The sequence below is a fragment of the Cotesia typhae genome, unplaced genomic scaffold (genome assembly GCF_013202065.1).
Source record: "Cotesia typhae breed Kobodo isofemale line unplaced genomic scaffold, CoteBio_Ctyphae scaffold_152, whole genome shotgun sequence".
Lineage (NCBI taxonomy): Eukaryota > Metazoa > Arthropoda > Insecta > Hymenoptera > Braconidae > Cotesia > Cotesia typhae.
Window position 1 is genome coordinate 8059595 of NW_027423776.1, and position 21294 is coordinate 8080888.

At 28.8% G+C, this 21294-nt stretch overlaps 1 protein-coding gene across 3 annotated transcripts; it reads left to right on the forward strand.

Annotated features, from left to right (window-relative positions):
• Positions 1-927: 927 nt before the first annotated feature.
• Positions 928-20400, forward strand: Appl (amyloid-beta-like protein). Of its 3 annotated transcripts, none has more exons than XM_074257426.1 (14): positions 928-1223; positions 1338-1499; positions 10118-10171; positions 10295-10426; positions 11478-11604; positions 12023-12113; positions 12356-12486; positions 14926-15383; positions 15481-15654; positions 15801-15872; positions 15971-16161; positions 16297-16457; positions 16553-16833; positions 16957-20400. In XM_074257426.1, the coding sequence occupies exons 2-14, from the start codon at positions 1434-1436 to the stop codon at positions 17212-17214; spliced, it is 2196 nt and encodes a 731-aa protein (XP_074113527.1). In that variant the 5' UTR covers positions 928-1223; positions 1338-1433; the 3' UTR covers positions 17215-20400. The 3 variants fall into 3 exon arrangements, with proteins under 3 accessions (XP_074113527.1, XP_074113525.1, XP_074113526.1); XM_074257424.1 differs by having other exon boundaries at positions 930-1223; positions 15472-15654; XM_074257425.1 differs by having other exon boundaries at positions 930-1179; positions 15472-15654.
• The last annotated feature ends 894 nt before the right edge of the window (positions 20401-21294 follow it).

The following is a 21294-nucleotide window of genomic DNA, read 5'->3' on the forward strand; positions in this document are numbered from 1 at the left end:
TAAAGAAAATTATATGATAAATCTCGACTGTTGATGTCATCCACGATAAATAAAACAGGGAATTTAATTTAATTCTTCTATAACTTGAACATTCAATTTGTCAAACTGTTCTCAAAAAATATATAAAATGAATACAAAAATATTCAATTACAATAAAAAATGCTTCTAAAAATTTTCACTTGTAATTTTTATTAATTTTCACATGCGAAACTTTTTAATTAATTTTTTTTTTAATAATTGCATTATTATAAAATTTTAAAACAATTTTTAATATCTGCCAACTTCAGTGTAATTTTATAAATTATAATTAAACATGCAATTAATTAATAAAAGATTGTAATTTTTTTTCAACTTTTTAGAAGCTATAAATCACGAATCAAAAATAAAAATATTGAACAGTTTTGATAAACAATACATTCAATTACTTGATAAAGTTTTCACTAAAAGGAACAGAATTATATAACAGAAATGCATACAAATTGATAAATTAAATAAATTAAATTTTTACACAATAAAGTTTTGCTTTGTGAATATTAATTAAAATTATAAAATTTGATTAAAAAAAATATAAAAGATTGAAACGTTACATTTATTCGATAGTTTATTAATAAAAGTGAGATAAAAATGAAAAAAGAATAAAATGAAATGAAATATATCAATTTATATGATTAAATATTAAATATTATTGAGAGATAAAGACTCGAAAGCGAATTTGTGGGATGAATGTGGTTTGGATTTGACAGCAGAGAGCTTTAGAGGAATATACAAAAAATATTGTCTGTAATTTTTAAAATGAGCGGGTTCCCGCCGCGTTATCGACTGGCGTTACTGCGCATTCTCATGACGCAGCCGCCCCCGATAAACGTCTCTCATTGGTTATTAATTCAGCGGCGCCATATTGGCTCTTTCACTGTCGTTGTTCGGTGGCCTGATCGAGCGACCCACCCAGCGGGTAGCGAAAACGAAGGAGCACAGTTACGCGGCGGTAACCGTGAGGCGCCTGGTTCTGGTGTCTGTCAATTCTTGATATATATACACACACATATGTATACATATATATGTATACTTGAATAATACTACCTTCATTTACGCAATAAAATAACGAAAAATATTGCTACCAGTACTGATATTCAATACATAAAAATAAAGTAATAATAAAACTGACATATCGATACACTTGTGAGTGATCATTAATATAAGTGATATTAAATACGTGACATTACGTGTGTATTTTATTATTTATTATAAGTTTTGTTCATTTATCTGTGATTAAATGAATAATTTATTAATTAATTTTAAATTTAATATTTTACAATAATAAAAATATTTAATTGTAGGCGTTTGTACGTTTAGAGAGAAAAGGACCAAGACGTGCTGCGCCGGCAGCGGCGAGTAAGGAGTTTTTTTTTTATTTTAAAAGTGTGTACGACAAAATGTCAGTAAGGATGATCAACATTTGCCTGACAGCGATTATCGGCCTCCTAGTGGCACAGACACAGGTGAGTTTTATTTTACGGCGTATTAATAACGATCGATTAGTTTTTTTTTTTTTTTTTTTATTTAGGCAAAAGTAATGCGGCATTGTAAGTTTATTATTAATCTATAAGCGGTTTATCCGCCTTATTCTTTTTTATCAGACTACGACGAATTTGTGTTAACTAAATCGTAGAGACATCAATGCTGGCTTGGTAATTTTTTTAGATTAATACACGTAATGACGACGTTTAAATGGCATGATGTTTGACTACAAGTAACGTAAAATCAATTGAAATTCACAAATAATTCGATTACTTGTAAAAGCGACGTTTTGTAAATGGATTGAGGGAGTGAGAGAAGTGAGAGAGGAAAAGAGTGAAAGGACAAAAGGGGTTCAGCATACCCAGTACAATCGTTCTTTCTCTTTTGCTTGGTCTGTCCCGTTCAATCTCTCTTTATTCGCCCTCGCAATCTCATAACGCCTCTAACCTGATTACCGGCAACATAACTCGGATTTTCGTATGATGACGTTATAAAAGAGTTCATACGAGCTCAGAAAATGTACAACCTCGTATATATACGTAATGTATGTATTTATTACATTTTTCTTTATTTTTTTTTTTATGCCAATGTCCGAGAACATGGAATAAGAATTGGACTGGTTTATCGATGTCTCTTGCTTTTTATTTTCTTAAATTTAATTTTTTAACTTTGTTTTTTAAATATTTTTATTTTTCTTTATTCTTATCCAACAAATTTACCATCTGCCGCGTCATTTAAATTTCAAATGGTCTGGTATCCTCCCGCGGTGGGGTTGACTCTGTTTGCCGAGACTGGAGAGCGTCAACTGCAGACGCAGGAAATAGCATGAGGTTTGCTTTAGAGTACGAATAGGAAGCAATACATACATTCATATATATATTTTATATGTATGTATATGTAGGGTAGTTCAGATGGTAGCGTGTGATAACGATTTCTCTCTCGATCTCTCAATTGTTACCACTATCTCAAATCGATTTTTCAAATCATTCCTATTCTAGGCTATACTTTTATCCTTGACAATTTTCTAAAACCTCTATTCTAATATTATTTTTATTATTATTTATTCCCAGCATTTTCAATTTCATGACAGTAGTCATATAGATTGAATTTATAAATCTGACAATTCGATTTCTTGGCATGACTCGACCTGGTTTGTTTGTAAGTGGACTTTTAATAAATTTAAATCGCGCCCAGAATAATCGTTGGTAAGCTAGAGAAGAATTGCTAAGGAGAAGAAAAAGAAGAAGAAGAAGAAGCTATGGCTGCAGCTGAGATTAGATAAGATGAGATGAGAGTAAAAAGAAAAAGAAAGATGGGCTTTAAAAAGTTTGTTGAGTCGACGATCTTCTGACATCGATATCCGTCTCCTTGAAACCTTCTTCTTCTTCCTCTTGTTCATCTTCTATTATACCATATAATATATTTTCTCTTCTTGACACTTTAGCATAGTGCAAACTATGTTACTCGTTAAGTCTTTGATAATTGATCAGTTAGTATATTAGCGAGAGTCTGTTAACGCTGTATTCACTGACATTAGTAGGTAAGTTGAGTAAGAACGACGTGTGTTGGAGTAGTGGAAGGAAATTATGATAAAGAAGACAAGGGAAGAGCAGATGAGAAGAAACAAGAATTAAAGAGGAGATTTATTATTCTAGAGAGCGTAATGAGGGCGCGAAAATTCAAGAGATGAAAAGTATAATAATGCACGAGGAGAAAATGCAAATAAGAGAAAGCAAAGCACTAAGTGCATTAAATGAATCCTCTCAGACTAAATATTATGTAATAAATAGGTAAAAGTCTTTATTTATTTTAATTCTTTTTTTTTTTTTAATATATTTTGTTTTTAATTTATTGCATATTTTATGCTGTGAGCTAATAAAACAAATATTTTATGTTGTATTAATTTTCTAATGGTTAAATATAATCATTGATTTCATTGAACAACAATGTACTCCCCCATGATTATGATAAAAAAAACAAGTGAGGAAAAAAGAGAGAGAGAGAGAGAGAGAGAGAGAGAATTGTAAAATCATTGAATACCATTGACGCATAAAGTTACATTGGCATATGGATCAATGATGATGTGTATATTATGATTATTATTATTTTAATAGAATATTGTTTTTTTTAGTATTTGTAGGTGTGGTGAAGAGTGTGTGAGAGTAATATGATATAACAATTACGTCAGTTTGAATATCAGCATGACACATTCATTTGTATACATTTGCAAATATTTATATTAATTTAAAACGAAGAGTTAATTCAAATTAATAACGACAAAATTTATATAATAAATACATAAAATGAAAAGAGTAACATATGTATTTTCATATTTATGTGTTATGTATTTAGTTGAACTACCATTGAATGAATGGTATAAATATATACAATTTAGATGCGTATAGTACACATTCTCCTAACTCTCTCTCTCTCTACTGGTCTCTGCTGAAGAAAACGATGGTGGCTTTTACATATTTATTCATTGCGGCTAAAACCCGAGAAAGAGGTCGCGAGTCAAAGAACCGAGAGACATGAAAAAATTATAAGTATACATGTATGTTTAAAGTACATGTAAGAGGAAGAAAGCATGATAAATATGATAGTCCGAAAGAGTAAAGTTAAAAAGTATATAGAGGTGTGATACGTGCAATGAGACTATGAGTTGAGAGAAAAAAGAGTGACGACACGAGAGGAGATGAAAAAAGCCAACGAAACCCTTGAGAGTCTCAGAGCTGTGGACATTGTCGAATGTTCTATGGCGATGAATAAAAACGAAAAACGAAAAAAAAAAAAGAAAAGAATATTTAAAAGATGATGAAAAAAAATATAAATAAATAAAAGAAATGAGAATGAGAAAAAGAGAAAATGTGTGTTGGATTTTCTTGAGTCGACTTTATTTTCTTTCGCTTTTTTTACTTCTGTTCCATTCTATTCTTTTGATGCAAGCAGCCAAGAATGGAACATTTGTATCGACCTCAAGCTTACTATACCGCTATGCACCCAAAAGACAACACACAAGTCATAAGACACTGCAAACGACATATATGTATAAACATAATACACACAAGACAAGACCGAAACGCTCGAGTGCAACTTCCGATCTTGCTTTCTGGTTACGAGAAGAGATGACTAATGCTCCGTGCCATGACTTCCACTTAAGTGATCATGCTTTCAAAATAGTCTCGTGTGATATCTCTTATACTATTTGTGCTTTCTATTTATAATGTAAAAATCAATATTTTTATATGTATATACGGTTATAAAACAATAACTAATATGTAGCGGTAGTATTTTTATTAACATTGATTTTTATTTTATTAATATTCAAGGTGAACGATTTGTTTACTCCTCAAGTGAGCTTTTGACATTTTAATTAAAATATTCTCAGCTTAATGTCCTAAGCCACTGCTTATTCGACTTAAATAATGTTATGAAGCATCTCAATTTTAAGTATCTATTATAAATTCATGTAATGTTTAGTTCGTTGCAAAACCCAGTGCTTATTTACAACTCTAACATAAATTTCATGTTGTTTAAAGATCATGAGATCATGAGTGATTTTATAACGAGTTTAATCATACTCCAACTAAAATTAAACATAAAAACGTTTTTATTCCACAAAATATGTATTAAAAAAAATAGAAAATTTTTTTTATAATTTATATTGAAAAATATGAAGCTAAAAAAAATAAATTCGCTTCAAACAATAATTATGAAATTTTTTGTCGTGAATATTTAATTTAAATGTGTATTTAAGTACTGAAAAAAAAAGGCATTAACTTGAAAAAATTTTTTTTTTATATTAATTTAAAAGTATTAATGAAAATAGGTCAGTCATAAAGAGTCATTAACAAAACTGCTATTAATATTATAATTACTATTATTATTCATTATAATTTTTCTAATATAATAAAAGTAATAAGATACCATTAAGTATAAAATAATCGTTTAATACCATGCCAGAAGTCCTGTGAATTCACGCCACGTTTTTAATAAAGTCAAGTACCTACAAGCAGCAAGTAGACGTGTCCCGAAGCCTCCTTCTCATTCTATTCAATTTTATTCTTGTGATATTCGATTTGAGTAGCATAAAAATTTTACTATTCACGCTACACCACTTCAACCCCTTCCGGTACATAATGAATAATAATAGTAAAACATTATTTTAAGTCAAGTAACTGTGTTAACTTTTTAATTATTACCATTATCGTCGCTCCTATGTTTATTATTATAATAGCTTTTTTTTTTTTTTTAAATCTACAAGGTTTCATGGGCATTGTAGCTATATTATCCTTGCTTAGCAAAAGCACAATGATTCACGACCCCGCAACGACATGAAAAAGTCAGTGACTCATTGTTGAAATGTGCAAACCCTCCAAAGACATAAAATAATCAATATCACGGTACTTTAATTAAAGAATGTATTTTTTTTTTTTTTATTCTAACTTTTAAAAAATTTTTCTTTATGACTTACACTGTTTCGCTAACAACTTTACTTAGCTTTGCTTTACTTAAACAGAATTAAATTAAATTTATTTCAAGGATGTTTATCTTGCAACTGTTTTTTCAGTGTTTCAATGAGATTGAATAATTCAAGACAATAAAATTCATGATTATATTCAGTAGCAAATGTACAATATGTATTTCAAGTGGTAATGTACACGTAAAAATATCCATACAAGTAGCATCTAGAGGATTGTGGAATAAGTTTCAGTGAAATTCGATAGATTCTGAGAGTTAGAGCGAGAGATTTCTCACGTGGGTTATCTTCAATCTGTGACCGATAAGACGGTGTTGGTATAGGTAGCAGTGTATAGGTAACATTGGTTGACCTGTGGGAAACGCTCGGCGTACCACCAATCACTCTTTTCTTCGTCTCTAAGGACTTTAATCTATATAGAATAAATGTATGTACGTTTCATTCAAAGAGCCATACATCTTTGCCAATCTTTGCTTTTCTATTTTCAATTTATGGATACAGACACTTTGTTATAAATATTATATTTTTCACGAATAAGAGCATTTAGTTATTGCCCAACTTGAATGTGTTCTACTCTTACAAATATGAAGAATAGGGTGTTCCAAAATGTATCTTCGATGATGGACTTCTTAAAATTGAAATTTTGGGTTCCGCTTTTAATAGGAGTTTTTTTTGGGCATTTTTTGACATATTTTGAGCTTAAAGAATTTATTTGATATTCAGAGAATTTTTTAATTCAGAGCTTTGTTTGGGCATTGCCGCTGAAATTTCAAAATTTAGCTGGAAGTATCAAAAAAAAAATTCTGTAAAAAATTCTCTGAATATCAAATAAATTTTTTACGCTCAAAATATGTCAGGAAATGCCCAAACACAACTCCTATTAAAAGCGGAACCCAAAATTTCAATTTTGAGAGATCCATCATCGAAGTTACATTTTGGAACACCCTAATGAAGAAACAGTATAAAAAAAAAAATATACATTACAATTTCTACGAAATTACGCTCTTGATAAAGCCCATATGATACGTCATAATTTTAAATAATTTAATTCTCACATATATAATACAATAGAAAAGTCAATCTTCTTCTCAATATCCTTGACGTCAGTTAATTGTATGCACATCCGGACGTTACATTCAGGATATCGCTTGGAAGACAGAATTTATCTATTCAATCCCGCTAGTAATCGATTTTAGTTATTGAAGCGTAGGCTGCCAACGTAAGTCACTATTATAATCTTTTTAATTTGATTATAATTAAATAAATTTATCTAAATACGTTAGCAAAGAGCGACTGCCATATTGGAAAGCCTTAAACTCAACAAAAGTTTTTTAATAGTATTGAATAAGGGCGCTACGTTGGATTGTATGTTGAAAACCCACATAAGTAGTTTTGATAAACTTCAAAAATTGCACATCCGAAGCGCTATTCCCTTGATTGCTTCTACCGCAACATGATTGTTGGAATTGTGTGCTTTTGAAATTTTTAACTTTTTAAATTAATAATATTACAGAAAAATTTATAAAGTGCAAGTTGGAAAAACTCACCAAACACATCTTAATTAACAGTTTATTAACTGAGCGCAATCTTAACTAATTTTTTTGAAAGGGAAATTAAAGGAATTTGGGGATGGAATTTTTTTTATTTTATTAAGGGTACATTAAAGATTATTACCCTAAATTTTTATTAAAAAATATTCAATTATTACAAAGTTATTAATAATCTCGTACGGAATTAAAAAAATTTTTATTTTAAAGATTTTTTTAGACGGGTTAAAATAAAAAAAAAAAAAAACAGTAAGAATAGTGAGGGGGAAATTTTTTCTAGTGCTCTACGAGATTGTTAATAACTTTGTAATAATTAAATATTTTTTAATAAAAATTTAGAGTAATAATCTTTAATGTACCCTTAATAAAATAAAAAAATCCGATCCAAAAATTTCTTTATTTTCCCTGTCAAAAAAATTCCCGAAAATCACCTCTTTTTTTCGAACGTCACAGTGGTGTTACCCCTTGACACATCTAAAGCTCATTTGTATATCTAAAGATTTACAAATTTTAATGGAAACATTACTTAAATGGCAAACGGAGGTAATGTTTCTCTAAAGTATAAAAATGATTAATCTACTATCAAACTTATTTTTTTACATCTGAGCAAATAATTGTTGAAGATTTTAGCAGTTAAAAAATGACTTAAAAGTAAATTATATTTATATACTAAATAAATGAAATAACAGAGTGTCTATGTGATAGAAAGGTTAAATTGTCTGCTACAGATATTTGTTAAACAGTCACAAAATCATTTTTATGTATATATTCTGGTATACATCCGCAACGGGCAGTTTTACCTTCATAGAATAATATTATCCAGCCCAAAAAATAATATTTGAACATGACTTGAATTTATTTTCTTCTATACTTGTTATCAACATCTGCATGATGGTTTAGAATTCCAAGGTGAAAAAAATGTAAACATGTCATGGAGATTGAGGGGCTCTGATTTATTCTAGTAATGTCTAACTTATTAAAATTATTGCGTACATGTAATTGAAATAAATTAGTATACTTTGTAATTAATAATGACAAACCTAATATTGAATTAGTTATAATTTATTATTTATTTTTTTTATCGCATTTTATCAATTTTCGGTGTATAAAGAAGAAATACGTCGTACTTAAAAAGTGTTATAAATAGATTTTAATTGCTGACGGCTTATTTCATTAATTTTTTTTTTTTTATTTAAAAGAGCATTCTACTGTCGAGTGCTCAAAATGCAACGAGCTTGCTACGACATTTTATCTCAATAAATGAATAAGGCCACACTAATTTTTTTAATTAAAGTTTTGTGAACAAAAAAAAAATTTTTTTTTCTCATAAAAAAAGATTGATTTTACGCGTCTCATGACGCGCAGTGATTGACGTAGTTCAATATAAGTCGGGTTGTAGTATGCAATTTCAAAAGAGAAAAAAGTTCTTTTGTTATTAAATGATTTAATCCCGGCTTTAGGTATTTTCCGTTATTTGAATTGACAATTAACGAATTTGACAATACAAATACTTTTTAGAAAATTTTTTTTTATAAATGCTTAATTCGGCTTTAAATTTAGCTACAAAAAATATCCCATATAATTCAGCTGTCATACATTTTTAACTGATTCAATGAACTGCTGATTGACCAATTTTGAGTTTTTAAAAAATTACCCGTAAAAAAGCCGAGTAAAATTCATGTCTCATAATTTGATTCTGCAATTTGCGTATTGACATACATGTACATGAACGTGACACTTCAAAGCGCCTGCAAAATGTTAACCCTCTGGCAAAAACGGCAGAGAGAGAGAGTTACGCTGAAATCTGATATTCCTTTTTGTCTTTCCATTTATCAGCGATTTCATTGTTTATGATAATAAATACAATATCGTTGTTAACTGTAATAAATTGATTGACGGTTTGAATTTTAATTAAATGACTTCAACTATTAGATATTTTTTAATATAATATTTTATGTTTAAATTAAAAAAAAAAAAAAAATACCAAACGGCCATTGTATCTCGAAGGATTATAGACATAAGATACGAGTTTACCGAGAAAATAAATAAATTAAAAGTTATTACAGATTATCAGTAATCCAATCTCACATTTTATGTCTTTAAAATACGGAATTTTTAATAAAGGGAGATGGATTAAAATCCTTTTTATTTTTTTTATTGAAAATTTTATTATAATTAAATTTATTCAAAAAGTATAATTGATTTTTATAAATCTTTTTTTTTTTTTAATCTTTTACAATAAAGAATAACTAATTCTAATTAAAAGAAAATAAACATTTCATTAGAATTCGTTATTCTTTATTGTAGAAGATAAAAAAAAAAATTTATAAAAATCAATAATACTTTTTAAAAAAATTCAATTATAATAAAATTTTAAATTAAAATTGTATTTTACGTACTTGAAGATAGTTCTAATTTTTTTTTAAACAACGTCACATTGTTATTACTCCGGTGTTCATTATAAATCTTAAATAATAGCATAAAAAAAAAAATCATAATTAAAATCTTGAAATAAAAAAAAAAAAAAAAACTGAAATTTTCTAACTAAATTTATAAATAAATTTGATTACAGGCCGTGTCAGAGAGACTAGAGTTGGCACCAGTCGGAGGAAGATCCGAGCCCCAGGTATTATAAAACTATTAAATATGAATATGTATATATTCATGATATACATATCATCTACAACAGTTTTTAATTTATATTTTAATGAATTTTTATTTACTATTTTTTTTATCATTAAAAAACTAGGTTGCTACGCTCTGCGAAGCCAGTGAGACGTATCTTGCACAGCATATGGGCGAACAAGGACGATGGGTATCGTCAACGGACACAAAAAGCTGCATGACAGACAAACTGGAGATTCTGGAGTACTGCAAGAAGGTGAAATCAAAAATTAAATTAAAAAATAAATTTTAAGTAAACTGAAACAATTAAAACTCACTATTGTTTATGCTGCTGTGCTTTTTGTGCCATACTCTATTGTGCAGCATTTTTTTTTCCATTAGAATTAGTACAGCTGCTCAATTTTGTTATCGTTGTTATTATAACTATTATGCTATGTTAATAATAATATTATTAACAAAATGAATAATAGAGAGTTAATGAATTGGACAAAAGATAAAAATACAGACAATATGCAGTCCCCTTGATGAGGAAGAGATGAGTCAAAGATTGTTCAACAGTTTGATCGCTGCTTTATTCAATTACTTGAAAATTAGTATATATAATAGTTGTATAATTATAAGAGCTTGCCAACCTAATTGTTCATATACATATTCATTCGACAAGTCGAGGACGTATAATGTAATAATATATTCAAAGAGTAATATATATATACTTAGTAAAATACAACTTTACTGTTGTAGTATTAGTAGTAGTAGTACTACTATTGGTGGTAATAATAGTAGTACTAGAATAAGACCTTAAAGTGAAAATTCATAGTTAAAATGTATAATACCACACTACGATCTTGAACGAGATTTTACTAATCCATTTATCCGGAGAAGCGAGCCAGAATCCGCCATAGTGGTCTGTACGTTAATCGTCCATGGAATCGCGAGAAACGCTTATATACCTTTCAAAGGATTACTTTAATCTACTTAGTCTTGAGATCGGTTTCTCTGATCCCTCTAACTTGTATATCATACATTCGTAATCTTCTGTATCGATCATTTTCGATCACTAAATTTGAATTGTTAATCCGGATACTCTTCACAGTTCAAACAAATAAGTCGTTTTATTATCCGTAAAAGAAAAAATTAAATTAAACTATTAATGTTTTTGTCAAGCCTACTGTACGCTTTTTATAACATGTCAATAAATTTATATCTTGTTTAATTAATTAATTAATATAAGTCTGGCATTATTATCATATTATGTTCTGTTATGTATCTTAATACTCATGAGTAATGTACAAATGTTTTATTTTTAGGCTTATCCGAAGAGGGATATCACGAATATCGTTGAGTCGTCTCACTATGTACGAGTTGGCGGTTGGTGCAAACCTGGACGAACTAAATGTAAACTGTCTCGATGGGTCAAGCCGTACAGATGCCTCGGTACTTAAAAATCTATGTGTATATATAAATCTATATCACCGTCTGTCTTAAAGTACTCCAGACTACGTTTTATTGATCAATTGAACACAAAATAGTATAATAAAAAAATTGACAAGGAACTTTATTTATATTTCACAGTGATTTAAATTTTTTATTTGAATTTCAAGTTGTTCCAAGAGACACGTGTTTATTGGTTTATAAATAAAATTAAAAAAAAAAAAAAGTTAATTAAATGTTTCAATATTTAAATCGATAAAATTGCATTAATTGACGGGAAAGAGTTGAATAACCTCAAGTGGCTCCTAAATAATATTTAATCATAGTGATAATGATAATGGTTATGACGATGATAATGATAATAATCAATGAAGTGAAGTTGAATATAAAAATTTTAATCAACTTATTTTTTTTACCGCAGAGGGGCCTTTCCAGAGTGACGCTCTTCTTGTACCAGAAGGATGTCTCTTTGATCACTTACATAATCACACTAAATGCTGGGAATCTCATAGGTAAGACTAATTAAAGTGATTTAGCTTAATTCAATTATCTCGACACCTTTTGATTTTAAATCGTTTCAATTAAATCACTTTCCATTTAAATTTATGAGGAAAAAAAAAAAAAAGTTGTTTACCTAGAGAATTACTAGTCAATAAAAATGACATGATACATTCCTAAATGTATATCATAACCGTATTAAAAATCATTTTACAAGATTAAGTACATACTCATATGTGTTTGTTTATGACTTTAGGTGGAACTCGACGGCAGCAGACACATGTCGCGAGAGAAACATGAATTTACGGAGTTTTGCGATGCTATTGCCTTGTGGAATATCTCTCTTTTCTGGCGTCGAGTTTGTTTGCTGTCCCAAGCATCTGAAAGGTAGTTCTACATCATTGTAAATAATTTAGCTTGCTTCAGTAGCTGGTACGTTTGAACAAAGAAATAGCTAGATAAAAACTACAATTGCGACAGCGAAAATAAAAAACAAAAAAAAAAAAAGAATTAAATACAAAAAAAAGTGTAACGGACATAATGACAATGATAAATAAACCTATGAGTGTAAACACGTCAGAAGGTGACAGGTAAAAGCCTGACGTATTTTTATTTTTTTAGTGTTGTGTATCGGCTAGAGGAAGATACAGTAATATAGAGTAAGCAAGTCGAAGAGGGCTGAAGAGGCGTAATTTATCGAAGAACACGAGGGTGTATTAAATGAGTAGGGTACGGCCTTCTGTGTCCTAGCACGTTTTACTTGGCGCTGCTCAAGCAATCAATAATGTACGTCTACGTCGACGACTGCGCGTCGCGACGACTCTATACAATATATTTCTTGTCCTTTTCTATCTGCCCAACAAAATAGATGATGTATATGTATAATACGTACATACATACTGCACAGTTATAATACATAACTACTACGGTATATCCACGACGCATAAAACGTCATGGAATTCCGGAGATAGCGTAAATACGACTAGCTATCTACTGGCACTTGCAAATGGTTACCAGCATAAATGATATATCTGTATATACATATCTATATATATATATATATATATATTCATTGTATATGCATCGAGACATGATGACTTGAAGCCTTGGTCCAATGTTCAGGTTTCGTCTATTCAGCATTCGGCTTTATCTCCGTTAGAATTGCGGATATAGGACATCCGCTCTTCTTTTACTATTTCTTGGTCTTTTTCGTATTTTTTTTTTTTTTTTTTTTTTTTTTTTTTTTTTATTAAACCGCCACCCTCGTCAGGAGTGAGCTCGATCGAACCCTGTTCTCACTCTCTTGGTTTCGCTTTGATTATCGAGTACTTCCAACTAAAGCAACGATGCTTCTCGTTACGTCTATTGCACAGTAAATTGCCCGACTCAATGTTCTAAGACACAAGACTTTTGTGACCCGTACAAATTTACAAACACATATCGAAAGACTAGGTACCTTTTACTAATAGTAGAGTACTAAAAAAAAAAAAAAAAAAAAAAAAAAAAAAAAAAATACAAAAGAACATTCGTCGATGAAATTCTTAAGGGCTTTTTATATCTGTATGCATATGTATATCACTTTTATTTTTTTCTTTTATTTTTACTGATGTTTGATATAGACTGCAATCGAAGACTTTCGACGTTTCCGTTCTGCTTTCTATCTTTTATTATTATATTTTTTTGTGCTTTATTCTCGTTTAAAATAAAAAATAGGAAGCATATGAAAGAAGAGTAGGTTTATATCCACTGTATAATACGCCAGTTGATAGATATAATATACTAGCTTGCCGCGGTGACCCAGATATAAAAGTGCAATGTTGAAGAGAAACAGCATAGGAACTTGGACACGCGGAAGAATATCGTGAAGATGGCTCATCAAGTCCATCAGGTCTATTCTTCTTCTTACAAAAAAAAAAAAAAAAAAAAAAAAAAAAAAAAAAAAAAAAGCTAAAATTAAGACAGTAGGTCTCTCGAGATTCTAGTTAGTCTTATGTAGCTGTGGGCTACATCATTTCAAACATTGTTTAAATTAGTTCTATTCTTAAAAAAAGAAAAAAGAAATCCATAAAAAGATGTGAAGAAAAAAAAAAAGAAGAGAATTAAGGGTAAAAATATAGCTTCACGATGCTCTTTGTCACACTGACATACCACTAATTTATTATATCTTCTTAAAATTAATTTAAGTAAAATAATGAATATCAGGGAAAATGGGGGAGTTTTTTAAGTTTTAGCTGGATGATTCGATATCCGTATCCAATCAATCGGTCGAAGTAGTTGGAGAAGTATTAGATATAGTAGTTGTGCTCGCGTTTGCAAGAAAAAGAATTTCGATAAGTGGATTGTCGTATCGCAGCCCAAATGCCGCGTCGACTTGCACTGCAGAACTTGTTCTCTCTTTTTACTGCTTACCTATACTGCATTCTCACCAAACTCGTGAATCGTTCCAATCGTTCTGACGCGTCGTGGTATTTCAGACGTGATGGGAATTTCTCGGTAACTTGCCAGAACTCGTTCGAGCTTAAAGATTTTATTTCTAAACGTGGATGATTAATTTCTTGACTTGCTTCATTTTGTCTTTTTTTTTTTTTTTTTTTTTTTTTTTTTTCTTGTTAATTATAATAATACTAAAGTTAGCAGTCATTAAAAATTTTTTTAATAAATCAATTACAATAAAAAAATGCTTCTAAAAATTTTCACTTGTAATTTTTATTAATTTTCACATGTGAAACTTTTTAATTTAATTTTTTTTTATAATAATTTAATTGCTATAAATATTTAAAAAAATGTTTCCGAGTTTTTTTTTTTAATTTTTTAATTTTATTGCAGAAAATGTAAAACCAAAAAAACCAATCGACTTGCCAATTGTCAAAGGTACCGAAGATGATTTAGATGAAGACGAGGATGATTTAGACGATGATGACGACATTGACAGCGATGGAGATAGCAACAGTGAGGCTGACAACGATGATGATGACTCGGATGGTGATCTCGAGGATGTGCTGAGTGATCAGGCGTATGAAGATGAAAGCGACGAGGCATATCTAGATGATTATGACACAACTACTGCGAACATTAAACCCTCAACCACAGTATCAACAACAGAGAAAAGTAAACAAGAACCTACGGCAATGCCAGTACCTGTTAGCTCAAGTTCTCAATCACCATCACAGCCCCAGGGTACGCCTGATCCATATTTAACTCATTTCGATCCACGCTCTGAGCATCAAAGTTACAAGCAAGCGCAAATGCGCCTCGAAGAGGTACACAAGGAAAAGGTTACCAAGGTAAATCCATTTGTAATTTCAAGTTATTTTTTTTTTTGAGGAAGACGGTGGTGTCATTTTCGCGATCTGTTTGCTGCAACTTTTTCAGGTGATGAAGGACTGGAGTGATCTTGAGGAAAGATATCAAGATATACGTGCACGTGATCCAGTTGCTGCTGATGCATTTAAACGATGGATGACTGCTAGATTCCAAGAGACTGTTGCGGCTTTGGAGGCGAGCGGTGCTGCTGAGAAACATCAATTGAGTGCAATGCATCAGCAACGAGTTCAAGTGAGAATCCTTTTGTCTTATTTATCTTGGTTTATCTTACCCTGTTAAATATTTAATCTTGTTTAAAATTTAAATTACACGGAGTTAAATGTAACTGAGTGATTGTTGTGAAGTAAGAATTATTGATTTCTCTGTTTTACTTTTAGGAAGCTGTTAAACAGAGAAATGAAGAAGCTATGTCATGTTATACCGCTGCTTTGAATGAAACACCACCAAATGTATGTAAATTATTTTGTATCTTCAATATCAAAAAGACTAACAAATAATACAGATCTCTTTTTGTTACTTTAATTAATAATTGAACTATCTATTTTAGATGCACCGAATTCAAAAATGTCTGCAAAAATTACTGAGAGCTCTACACAAAGATCGACACCACACAATCGCCCACTACAAACATTTATTGGACAGCAGTTTGGAACAAGCACAGCGTGAGAAACCAGCGACACTTGAGCATTTAGCTGAAATTGACAGGATTACAAATCAAAGTCTCTTGATGTTGGAACGGTAGAGACTTAAAAAATAATTATTTATTATCCATTCACCATTGATCATACTGATTATAATGAAATGGGTTTTTTTTTTTTTAATTTTTTTCTAAAAGATAATAAATATTAAATCATTATTAAAATTCATCCATAGGTATCCAGAATTGAGTGCTAAAATTGGACGGCTGATGGATGATTATGTATTGGCCCTCAGGAGCAAAGATGAGACGCCGGGACTTCTCCTTGCAATGACACGGGAAGCTGAGGCTGCTATTCTGGATAAATATCAGGCCGATGTAGCGAGCAAACAACAAGGTACATTTACATTTATAATTCAGAATTTATTTTCGAATTGAATCTACATTTTGGATTTATTTGATTTAATTAAATCAATGTTTGTGTTTGTACAGAAAAAGAACATCAAAAGCAACTGGACCGTGAACGTAAAGAGCAGCGAAAGGTAGAAAGGGGTGAATTGCGTACAGAGCAAGAACAACATGAAGACGGTGATCCTGTTATTGAGAAGAAAGATATAGTTCAACCTCCACTTGAGCCACAACAGCAACAACAACCGCAACAACAACAGCAGCAGCAGCAACAGTTACAACAGTCAGCAGCTGCCGCAATGCACAACGAGGGTATTATCAGAGCTGCACACAGTATGACTCACGATGTTTCGCACTCGGAACCTGTAAGTTTAATTACAAAAAGCTACTAGTTGTTAGTATAAATCATTTGAATTTTTTTTTTTTATTTTAAGTACAGTCTGTAGTATTCTTTCATTAACAATGTGTGTGGTATTTTTTCATTCTAGGGATACTCCGTAAGGCGAGAAATTTATCACAGAGAGAGCCGCTCAGTCTATTTCACTCTAGCGTTTGCTGGTATTGCACTCATGGCTGCGGCAATTGTTGGTATTGCGGTATTCAAAAGACGCAGTGCCAGGAGCCCACACAGTCAAGGATTCATAGAAGTTGATCAAGCGGCAACTCCTGAAGAGCGACATGTTGCCAATATGCAAATAAACGGATATGAAAATCCGACATACAAGTACTTTGAAGTAAAGGAATAAGTTTACTAAAATTAAAAAAAAAAAAAAATAAATTTTTTTTTTTCTTTTTTTTTTTCCATGTAACGATCGGTAAGAAGATAATCGATCATAAAAAAAAAATATCTACACTATTTGTCTCATTAACTAATAACTATTTCACCCACATCTCGCTTGGAGAATTCCAGAATCTCATAAAGCCGTTCGTGATTAAAAATGAAGAAAATTAAATAAATTAATGAATAATAAATTAGTTTATACATGCTTTCGCGCGGTCCTGCAGAATATACTCGTATATTATAAATAATAATAATAATAATAATAATAATAATAATAATAATAATAACGACCGGCTGGATCAGAAAAAAATTTTTTAATTTCATAAAACGTCTACTTGTTAATCATCTCAAGACGTAAGATATTCTAAATGTGCCGTCCGTCATCGTAATCACGTGCCATAGAGGCGAGACATTGTTGGACTTTGATGTTTGAAAGCGCAATCATGTCTTTTTACTACCCCGTACTTACACATCTCTTTCAGATACTTTTACTTTTGTTCTGATATTTTGCAAGACCCTTTGCAGTTAATTATATAAAAAAATTAAACTTATAAAAAAATAATTAAAGTATAAAAAAAAAATATAAAAGATGATTAAATAATTAAAAAAAAAAAAATATAAATAAAGAAGCAGTAGCTTTGATTTGGCAGCCGTGCAGGCAATCGACTGTAGCTTTAACTGCAGAGCTAATTGAAGATATTTATTACACAATAAATATATAAGTAAATAATTAAATGAATAAATGAATGAGAGCTAGCTAATATATAGCATGTACGCGAAAGTATATGAATTGTCATAATAATAATGAAAAAAAATAACAAGTAATCTTGAAATATCAGAACGTCCATTGATAAGCTTTTTATTTTAAACGTACTATTTTATTGTTATAATTATTATTTTTAGTGTCCACTGCCTGTTATTATTTTCTTTTTAAAAATAAGTAATCACGGTTAGATACTTAATGCATATTATTGTTTGACATTAAAATTTTATACTATTTAAAAATAAAATCAACTAACTTAATTTTATTATAATAATTATTAAAAACAATTTATGTTAATTACTATACTTTAACAAACAAATTGATATTATTTTATCATTCCATAAGTCATTGTTTATTTACATATTATTTGAATTATTAAAAATATTTATTAAAAAAAAAAATCAAATGGTCTTGTTTAATTTTTTTTTTTTTATTATAATTTTACTTCATTGCAGTGTGGTATTATTATTACCTCTTATTATGTAAAAAAAAAAAAAAAAAAAAAAAAAAACCATTAGTTAAGTAATATAAAAAATGGCGGCTATTAAAATTACACTCCATTTTTTTTTCGATTTTTTCCATTAAAATAATTGTTCATACAAAACTATCTTAGGATAATACTAATGGTATATATACATACATGATGAATAAAAATAATATGATCTAAGGACGATGAAAATAATATATATTATATTAAACACGTTTAATGCTTATATATTTGTATATGATCAAGAGATACACGCACCTTTGGCCCGGATAAGTGTCAACACATTTTATTTTATCATTATGTTTTTTTTTTTTTTTTTCGTCATAATTATACACCCTGATAATATTAATATTAGAAAAAAAAAAGTAACAGAAAATTATTTGATTTAAATAATTGAATTATTTAATATTTTTAATACACTCAAGAGATGCGTGTGATGAAATAATATTTACTCATTGATATAATAAACAATTTAATAAAATATGCTTGAGTGTATAATTGAAATAAAAATTAATTTGCTTGTTAAAACATAAACTTTAAATTTTTATCGCAGTATATTATTCAAGAGATAAATAATATTAATAATAAATATTATTAATTAATTTATCACATGTAACTCGATGTGAAATGATGATGGATTGGCCGAGGTACATACACATTAAACGACTACACAGATACATATACACACGGTAAAATAAAAAAGTAAATAATTAAATGAATATAAATATAAATAAATAAACATACTCTTTACTGCTAAATGTTATATTAAAAATATTATTTTAGATATGTTAAGAAAATAAAATAACACAGCAATTATTAAGTGAACGTAAATTGATGGCGATGGTAAAAAAAAACAACAGATAGCATCAATACATTTAAATAACTATAATATTAATAATAATAATTATAATTAAATAATGATATATAATTATATGGCTCAAAAAAATTAAAAAAAAAAAATAATGGGTATACATATATTTATATATTATTATAACAAATAATTATATATGTACCTATAGTGTGTAGTTATTACAAAAATAAAAAAAAAAAATAAAAAAAAGCATTGTATGTAAAACAGGACTGACTCTGTGTCACAGGTTCTAGGTAAATTTATCAAATTTTATTTTTTTTTTTTCGTTCGTAATTATTAATAATTAATTGTTATTTATATTATTTAACGGTATAGTCCATTACCACAATTGTAATTGTAATTATATTTATGATAGGCGTAATAGAAATTTTTATTTATAATTATTCAGTTGAGAAAAAAATAATAAATAAATAAATGAATAAAATTGATTGAAAGTTTCGTGGGATTGGACTTGACAGTATTAGATCGATTGGAGCATATCAGTTTGGTAAATGTAATTTTGAAGGTAACTGATTAATTAGTTTAGTGACCTTCAAAAGTTCCTGTGACCTGGTATCAGACCAACTCTATACATAAGTTTAAGAATTGATTTTTGTAAAGAGGTAATAATTCTATATTAAAATAATAATATTACTTACGACTTAGCTTAATTAATGAAAAAATAAATAAATAAAACACATGACTTGTGAAAAGATGAGTAAATAAATGAATAAATAAATAAATAAAAAACAAATATACGTCCTTCAGTAGAAATCCAAGTTGCAAGTGGATTATAAACAATAATAACATTAAATTATCTCATTATATATCTGATAATTATATTTTATACTAATTTATCTCTTATTATTATTTTGCACCTCTTTTTAATTACTTGGATGTCAGATAAAAATTATCTTCAAAAAAAGCAAAGTAAATTATTAATTATTGCATGCATATTTCATAATTATTGTTAATAAAATAAAAGAAAAAAAATTATTAATAAAAATAAAGTAATCAGTTCAAAATGTAGAACCGATATGCCTAAGTTTTGCTTCGCACATATGAGACACTTCGATGTTTTTAATTAAATGTGTGTCATAAAATATTTTTTTTTTTGTCACTGTACAATAAATATTTATTAAAAGAATGAAAGAGAGGGAGAGAATGTCAGACGGATGATTATTGAAGAAAGAACAGGCTCGTTAGAAAAAAAATAATAAGTTAATAAATGAACAAAGAAAGCTTGATATTAACAGCAATATATTGAAAATTGAAATTTATTTTTTTTTTTTTAAGTTGTTATTTTGTCCACGGCACACTTTTATTGTTAATTTATTCTTTAAAGTCTTGATTTTTTATTCATTTGGAGTGGACTTGAATAAAAATTAATTTTTATTGTTAGTGTGCGGATCAAATACTCTAGTTCTTTATTTTCTTTTCTACTCAATTTTATTTAACCGTAAAATAAAAATATATACTTGGTAAATAATTGTGTTTGTGGATACTTGTAATTCTACTTATCAATAAAATATTTAAAAATACCTTATTCACGTCATATTTATTTCAGAAGTTTTTTATTTTTCATGTTTATGAAAAATAAATTCATCAATGTGTTTTTAATGTTACAGGAGCTAGTATTCTGACATCAAAAAATTTTTTATGTATTTTTAGTATAAGTTTATTAGTTAAAATGAAAGTAACTAGCAAGTTATATAAATTTTGTGACTTTTGCCATATTTTTTAGTATTTTTACTTTCTTGTATAGTATATTAATTGTTTTTCTGTAACTTTATAAATTACATCGTAAAACAACCACCTCTGATGAAAATTAATTTACCAGATAAGTATTTAATAATTTTTTTAAATGTTTGTAACAAATAAATTATAGAAAAAAAAAAAATGAGAAGAAAATTAAAAATTCAATTTTTTAAAAATAATTTAAAAC